The following is an 8,068-nucleotide window of genomic DNA, read 5'->3' as shown; positions in this document are numbered from 1 at the left end:
GCTTTTAAAACCTTTAGCAGCCCCTTGCCTTGAAACGTCCCAAACACAATATATTAATGTTTTCAAAAGAAATATTTTGGTAAGATAAAGCTAAGTGTCAAGATTGTTTTTGTATCGACAGAATATTAACTATGATTTTGCTTTTTATTCATGCAATTTGTTCAAACTATTAACACAACCATCAACGCAAGCTAAGGATTTGGAAATGATATAACAATCTTAATATACATTTAATAGAATGTCTAGTCTCACAGATCCTTTTGTCATTCCCACATCAGGCAATTCCCAAGTATGTTCAGTACTGATCAGCCAAGAGGCAAAAGACGATTTCCCACCCCGGCTCCTTGCATCGTCAAACGGACGGACTTTCATATATATGTCCTTTCGGGACCCAGTCAGTTTACACCAAAGGGCTCAGAAGAGCTACCACTTGCCTATGCTGGCCTTGGAAAGAGGATGCTAAATCTACCGGACAACTTATTGCACAGTGAGGTAATCATATAAACAGTATTGAAGATTTCTCAAAGATTTAAAATGTGAATCACTTGCTGAATATTGTATGTTATTTCACTTTGTTTTAAAGACTATGGCTTCGGTTGAGGAAGAATTTCCCAAACTGAAAACATTAAAAGGAGGCTGGATGTTTTTCAAGTCAGCAGGTAATGTTCTCATCTCCATTGGTGAAAATGCTGTGTTGTGTTTTTCACACTCAGAAGCCCCACATATGTGTTTTCTGACGCCCTACTTTGAATTACCATTCATATCACTTCTTCAAGTTGTATAAAACAGTACTAAAGTTTGCCTGACAAAGTGTAACGTATATCCCTAATATTAATGTATGTACTGTCAGTTGGTTTTAAAGCACACTTGTGTTGTTCCTATTTTGATTTTAAAATAGGTGGTAGTGGACGTCGAAAGCTGTCCATAATCCCTACTGACTCCGAGGGGTACTCCACAAGGCTCCTCAAAACAGCGTCCAACAATGGAAAAAACATTGTGTTCGTAATTCCACTCCAGGAGCAACTTTCTACTGAACCACTACCCTATGACTCAGCAGAGTTTGCAAAGATGCCACAGTCAACCTGCATAACATGTGGTAGTCAAATGCCTTTGCAGCTGTTGCCTTTACATGTGGAGGAATGTAATGACATATTGACTGTAAGCTGTTATTAAAACATTTCTCTAATTTATCAAATAAAGATGTAATATTTTAGTTTGCTCAAATGACTGTTTCAAAGTCTATAGAACCAATTCTCTGTACCTTTTTTGTTTTTTAGGAGAGTGAATCTGGGACTTCTCTTGATGAAGTGATTGAGCAGCCAAATCCACCTAACACAGGGGATGGAAGAATCGTCAGAGGTAGTTGATGCTGTCTTCTCCTGTTAAAGTTACTTTGCAATTTAGTATAAAAGCCTTATTGTTTTCAGTAAATAATGACAGTATGATTGCAGGTGTGTGTATATAGGTAGGGTATAACACATTTCACCAAACTGACTTTTTGCACACTGTCTATGTACTCATTTTTGATCATATAATTATGTTTCCTGTATCACTTATCTGAGAGAGAATTATTAAACATAAAACCTTTCTTATAATAATGTGATATGTTTTAAAGGTATTGACATTTGTTTATGTTTTTTACAGGTTTGCCCTATATGTCTTGAGTCTTACCCGATTGATGTCCTCTCATTTCATGCAAGCACATGTGGTGAAGGGTAAGAAGTTTTGACTTGTTCAAGCAAAAGATGGAAGATAGACATGTTTTGAGTGAGGTGAACAACATATAAAAAGTGTCAAACCTAATAACGATATCCAGTGTTTCCCCTACCATTGTCTTGGAGGGGCGCTGCGCCCCGCCAACGGAGCACCGCGCCCCCCCTGAAATTCAAGGTGTTTAAATAAACTAAACGCTTTCATTTTAAGTAGTGAGTTTAGTGTTTTTGACCCTAAGAAACACTGATGCATTAATCAATAACAATAATCCACAGCTCCTCTCTCTGCTCCAGAGGATTTAAACAATATATATCCCAATGCCACCCCCTGCTCAGGCAGCACCCCCCCAAAGCAGTAAACCTAGGGGAAACACTGATATCGTTTGGTGAATGTGCTTGTTCCTTTTTTGTGTTTTTAAAATGCTGTAATGTTACAGCTATAGCAGCTGCATCAGAGCATGTGATGCATTTTTAAGAAATGTAGATGTAGAAATCATAACAGAGCCGAAATACTTATTAGGGATCTGATTTAAATTACTTTGTTTGATGGAGCCTATATGCAAGAAGAAATATGTAAAAAAAGAATAGGCACTCATCACTTGTCTCTATTTTCCATTCCTGTGAGTATGTTTTTTGTTTTGTCTTTTCCAAGAATGGACCCTGCTCATCATAGCAGTATGACAAGGACAGAGGAAATGCCAAGGACAGAGGAAATGCCAGGACCTTCAGTTCAAAGATTGCCAGCAACAGTTTCAGCAGGTTATTTATTCAGAACAATTACTGCTGTGGTGTAGTTTGAAACAGTGACTACTCACAAACACTTAAATAGCAATGATCACCAAAATGAATCTTGTTACATGTTTGATCCAGTAATATGGAAAGGATAATTGATTTCAAGTTACTACCTTTTAATATATTGCTTTAAAATACAGGGCTTACTAAATGAGACAATAAATGAAGTACTATTTTAAAATTGAAGCTGACATTGAAGCTGATATTATGAAGTTTATTGTACCAACCACTTTTTTTTTCTTCAAATTACGTTTTCAGCATGGGCCAATGAAGTGGACGCCCGGAAGGCATGTCAGTTGTTCAGAGAGGAACTGCTGGAACGTAACTATGAATGTCCACGCCTCTTTCTGTCAATCGACATGTTTGACGCAGAAGAAGTAACAGACAGTTAATTGATTTCATTCTTTAAAATGAACAATGTTAACTGGGCAGCTCCATTAAAGTGCAGGCTGAGAGGTATTAATAAATAGTGTAACTTCTCATGTTTCATTATAGGTAGTCATCTGGGTCGAATTTTGCCTTTTTGTTGCCTTTTTGTTTGTTTTTACTTGCATGTTGAGGATTAAGTTCATGTCCCTTAGACCAGGGAAGAAAGAACTAGTTACATTTATTGTATTGAAAGCTTGAAGGATGATTCATGTTGTCTCTTGGTAAGTGTATGTTGAATATCATCTTGTTGGTTGTACTTTTCTAAATGAGGTCGTCTTTTCAAGGGGATGCAGCAGTCGGCCAAGGTGTCAACCGACACGTTTTGTCAATGGCCATGCAGAAACTGAAGACCGGCTTCAGTATACATTTAGGTGGGGTATCCCCATTTGTCTTTCAATTGAAATAACCACTTGCAGCTAAATCTTAATAAACCAACAAAGATTACAACATGCATATTCACAGTTGAACCAACACTCAATATAGCTTGACCTAAAAATTACGTTATAGCAATACATGGCGTCTAAACTATTTCTCCTTTTTTATTAAGGCTGTGCAGCTCTGACAAGCCTTTTTGAAGGGGAAATGGAACATCGGGTTCCCTCCGCAGCTGCTGTGCTTCGGGAAAGCAACCTGTTTGAGATGGCAGGTCGGATGATAGGCCTTTCCTTCCTGCATGGTGGTTTTGGTTTCTCAGGACTAAGTGTGCCTGTAGTGACTCTGTTGACTGGTGGGAGCACGGATACTGCAGCATCAGCGCTTACCCTGCTGGACTGTCCTGATCTTGACCACCGTGAAACAATTGGTTTTGTGAGTGTCCTAGTTAAAAAGTGACATGTCATACACCACTGCACCACAATGCTACATACACTTGTCATCTTGTGCATTATGAAAAAGATTCCATTCATGTGTCAAGGCTGGGCTGTTTAGCTAGAAACGATTTCCAACGCTTTTTTGTGTCCCATTTTGATTTTTCCAGATTTAGGCTTTTTGTCCACTTTTGCAGACTGCCGTACACAATTTTGCATGCATTTAAATTATGTCCTCTTTTTTCCTGTTTTAGCTCAAGAATACACAACTTACTGCTCAAGAAACCACCAGTGTGACTGATCTTTGCCTGTCCTGGGACCTCCCTGTTCCAACCTCCACCAATCATGACTGGCTGTTCCAGGAACTTCTTTCCCATGCAGTAATCATTTTATATTGTACCATTTTTATTTAAACAATACAATGTTTAGGTAATTAGTAGGTTTGCTTTGTAAGTCCTCCTGTATCTGCTACTGTGGTGTTTTTCCATTAGTGCCTCATTTGATTGTTCCTTTTACTTGCAGGTACTTCACCGTGTTAGGCAGCCTATCAAACAGATTCGCAAAGGCCTTAAAGAAACGGGAATCTGGCCGCTTGTTTCAAATAGGCCAGATGTCCACCCCATATTATTTCCAAGAGAGAAAAATGATGAGCTGAACTCACAGGTAAGTACCATTTTCTTTATTGGATTTATGTTATTCAAGGGATTTGTTTGCAAACACTATCATGCAATTTCATTTGTTGGGGGCTCTTAAACTGGTGTGTAGATCTTAAATCAATGCTTTACAATTTTAAGATAATTCTGTAGCAAATAACATGAGCTTCAATCTTAGCAAAGAACACGTTTGTATTTGATCCCCTATAGACTGTGATCCAGAACATCCACTGGCCACAGCCCAAAAGTGACAGCGATGAAGACGAGGACGACGCCGTTCCATTGGAGAAAGTCAGTCTCGTCACTGGATTTTTGAGGCAATTCATAGAGGAAGGTAACACTTTTTATTACATCTCTATTTTAAACTAGTTACTTAAGTGTAATGACTGCTAAAGCTGTAGTGCAGCTGAAGAGATGGCAGTTCTGATTAATAATAATATGCACACACATCGGTGTACAAATACAAATCTATGCATGAGTTAACCGTTGATATTCCTGCAAGTTTTACTGCTCAAATTTAAAGTTTTGATATAATGCAATTTGAGGTATCGCATACATAACAAATTCTCTCCCATAGCATCTCCGAAGGTGCTGCGTGACCTCTTGAAGTTCTGGGTCGGGTGGGAGCTGCTCACAACAAACCTTGAAGTTGAGGTTGTTACTTCAAAATACCCAGTGGCTCTCACCTGCTTCCTAAAATTGAAGCTCCCAAGCCACTACCAAACCTATGAAAAGTTCCACCAGGACTTGATGATGGCCCTCAGTTCCATCAGTTCAGGCTTTGGGCTTGTGTAGCTACACACTGACTCAGTTTGTTTTGTATTTTTCTGGAGAAGGGTTTGCCTCTCTATTCAATACACTGTGTGAGATACAGGGTTACAGTTGGTACACCTACCGTCTTTTATAAATAAAGGACATTTGGAAAAAGACTGTTTGTCCATTATCATTGTTACACTTTAACAATGCCCAATCCCTTGAACAGTATACTCCGAATAGTTCTTTTACAAAGTTTTTATTTTTTACCGAGTGTAAAATGAATGTAATTCTGTTGCTCTGAAACGGTTTTTGATCCTGACTGAAAATGCATCTCTAAAAACACTTCCATTCATTTCTCTTCCAATTATAAGTCAAAAGAAAAATGTCAAATCATGCAATTGAGATTAACTTAATCAAGCATAAGCTATGTAAATATAAAATGATTAACTTTCCATCATTGCCAAATAACTGAAATCATGACACAAATCATACGATAGTTGTTAAATGTGTAACAACTATCGGTGCTCAATTAAGTTCTCAATGTATTGGACAGTATTGAGATATATGTCCACTCCGAAACATTCAGATTCTTCCAATGGATCAATGTTGTCTTGCAGTTGCATCATTTCAAGTTCTGAGAGAGGGAAGTTCAGCGTAGGGACATTGACCCCGGTATGATGCTCATTTGTGTATCCACTCTCTTCCCATTGAATCTCTGGTATGAGTAAACCCTAAAAAAGACAAAGTGCGTGTACAAATATTAAAGCAAGCACTGTGCCATTACTGCTTCTTATTACAAAATATGTGATCAGGTGAAATAAAGAGGGTATGCAATTGTTCTATAATAATAAAAAATGGAGTGATTGTGGAATAATGTTAAGGTAATAGTGTAATATTATAGAAAAGTGTTCTTGCTTGCACCCAGCAGAGGCTTTTTTAATCCAAGAAGGGAAGTTAGATTATGAATCAGATAACTTATTATACTGTTTGGGTTTTTATTGATTGATAATAAACAAGAGATAGTGATGGTTTTGAAAATTCACAATTTACCTCAGGCTCAGGATCTGCAACAGGATTCAGGTGCTGGCCCACCTGCCACAATTGATTGGGTGTCAGATTTTGCTCTGTCCTGATGGGATGGTTGGCCCAGGCCTCACTGAACACATCCAGGTTGGCTTGGATGCGTGGCAAGAAAACGTAGTGGCAGCAGAAGATGTGCAGGACGTTACTGATGTCAAGCAGGTGTTGTTCCTCAAGAGAGTGCAGGGTGTTGTAAAAGACACCCGTAACACTCATGAACACATCACGCCAGAGGCGTTCAATTCTGTGTTAGAAGAAAACACAATTTTTTTTTAAACTTAAAAGAAAATCAAAACTGTTCACTATGAACAATTTAAAGTTTCCCAGTCCTAGTCATTGAATCAATGGCAATGTCTCTAACTGAAAATTGCATTTATTTAAAAAAGAAATCAACTGACTTGACAGGAGAGTAAAACATAGCAGTGAGACTGTTAAACAATTGAACTGCTGAAACAATTTCATAACATTCATCTGCTACTTAGTAATATATATCTACTATCTAATATATATCATTCCTATAACTTGTATATAGACTCGTACTGCACTATTCCACTTTTTTTCTCTCTCACTTTATTTTAGAACTATTTTTCTTTTTGTATTACTTTTACTATCTGTATTATTATGTTGCATTGTTGGAGAAGCCTGTGACCTACTGTAAGATTTTCAACTACATAATTACTCTGTAGCTATGTTAGTTTGACAATAAAGAACCTTGAACCTTGAACATAGTGAGTTTTCAAATGTTTCAAATGTTTGCTTGGCTGGTACATTTCTGTGAAAATTGTCATTTTCTTCTTTGTGAAGGAATGGTCTCAACATGTGCTTATGAAGGTTTGTTAAAGGGAATATTAAGAAGAAGAAATATGCTCATAAGCTTACAAAATTAGGTTTAACTCACCGTTGATTGTGTACGCTTTTCCCTGCAATGAAGCTGTTACTGTCAGTTCCACGAACTGAGAACATTAATTGTGCTACTCCCACATTTTCTCCACCATGATCTCCTCTCACTCTGGAAAATAAATCAAATAATTATGCATAGTTAAAATATACGTATTTGAAGGTCCAAAAAACAAGGGGTACAATTCCATAATGATCTACATCCATAATGTGATCACAAATGGCTCTCTCTGGACATAAATATTTGAGATATCTGGACAGGTCCTTAACTGTAACCCTTAAGAGTTCTCTTTCACTTTATTAAACCTCGAGTTATCTTCCACACCTGAATGAGGGATGGTTCACATCAGCTTGTGAATAGATTATATTTTCATATTTCTGTACATTACATGAATCTCAGCTGAGGGATGGGAAAATCTGACATGTAGCTTATATATTGTCATATGTGAGGGGCTCACATAGAATTAACAATTTATATGGCTGTGTCCGACAGCACTTTTGTGGCCTGGAAAGGTACAGTTTATAATGGCAATTGTTTTAATTTATATGTTCAGATTGCCTCTTTGAACTAACAGTAAAGCACGACAATATTTGCAATGAATGAGTCCCATCAAAAATAAAGTGGTCGTCACTGATGCAGCCATTGGAGGGGAGCATCTAAATTTGATGGAAAGGTCCGCAATTACACTAATAATTACATATGAAATAATGTGAATACCTCAGAGGAAACCCGTGCTCGTTCACAGCTTCATTGAAGAAACACAAGTGGGTGTCAGCCCGGTTGTTGTCTGCTATCTTCAAGTACATAATCTACACATACAAGTACACATAAAACAACATATTAGTACCTTGATGAATCAGTTTAACTTGAAGCATCTGTCAAATGACAATGTGCAACATTAATTCAATTCAATGTATAACAGAATATCATGATAGCTCAGGC

At 37.5% G+C, this 8,068-nt stretch overlaps 1 protein-coding gene and 2 long non-coding RNA genes across 3 annotated transcripts; 2 read left to right on the top strand and 1 right to left on the bottom strand.

Annotated features, from left to right (window-relative positions):
- Positions 1–420: 420 nt before the first annotated feature.
- Positions 421–984, top strand: LOC117476125. The gene is made up of 3 exons (XR_004555243.1): positions 421–492; positions 584–659; positions 899–984. It is a non-coding gene; the product is annotated as an uncharacterized LOC117476125 (long non-coding RNA).
- Positions 985–1,650: 666 nt separating this feature from the next.
- On the top strand, positions 1,651–5,321 carry LOC117476132. Its single transcript, XM_034122516.1, has 9 exons — positions 1,651–1,715; positions 2,365–2,471; positions 2,763–2,795; positions 3,218–3,304; positions 3,481–3,740; positions 3,994–4,119; positions 4,262–4,402; positions 4,603–4,726; positions 4,970–5,321. Exons 2-9 carry the CDS (start codon positions 2,366–2,368, stop codon positions 5,185–5,187), a joined length of 1,095 nt encoding a protein of 364 aa, XP_033978407.1. The 5' UTR covers positions 1,651–1,715; position 2,365; the 3' UTR covers positions 5,188–5,321.
- Positions 5,322–5,388: 67 nt separating this feature from the next.
- Positions 5,389–6,253, bottom strand: LOC117476134. Its single transcript, XR_004555245.1, has 2 exons — positions 6,199–6,253; positions 5,389–5,879 (listed from the first exon to the last, which is right to left on the bottom strand). It is a non-coding gene; the product is annotated as an uncharacterized LOC117476134 (long non-coding RNA).
- Positions 6,254–8,068: the final 1,815 nt, after the last annotated feature.

Source organism: Trematomus bernacchii, unplaced genomic scaffold (genome assembly GCF_902827165.1).
Source record: "Trematomus bernacchii unplaced genomic scaffold, fTreBer1.1, whole genome shotgun sequence".
NCBI classification, from domain to species: domain Eukaryota; kingdom Metazoa; phylum Chordata; class Actinopteri; order Perciformes; family Nototheniidae; genus Trematomus; species Trematomus bernacchii.
The sequence above is the reverse complement of the archived record's forward strand: the minus strand, read 5'-3'. Positions and strand labels throughout refer to the sequence as shown.

Coding starts and splice junctions, on each gene's coding strand:
- LOC117476132 (XM_034122516.1), top strand. CDS start 2,366: ATGGACCCTGCTCATCATAGCAGTATGACAAGGACAGAGGAAATGCCA. Junction 2,796..3,217: donor AGTGGACGCCCGGAAGGCAT/GTCAGTTGTTCA, acceptor CGTCTTTTCAAG/GGGATGCAGCAGTCGGCCAA. Junction 4,120..4,261: donor AGGAACTTCTTTCCCATGCA/GTAATCATTTTA, acceptor TTTTACTTGCAG/GTACTTCACCGTGTTAGGCA.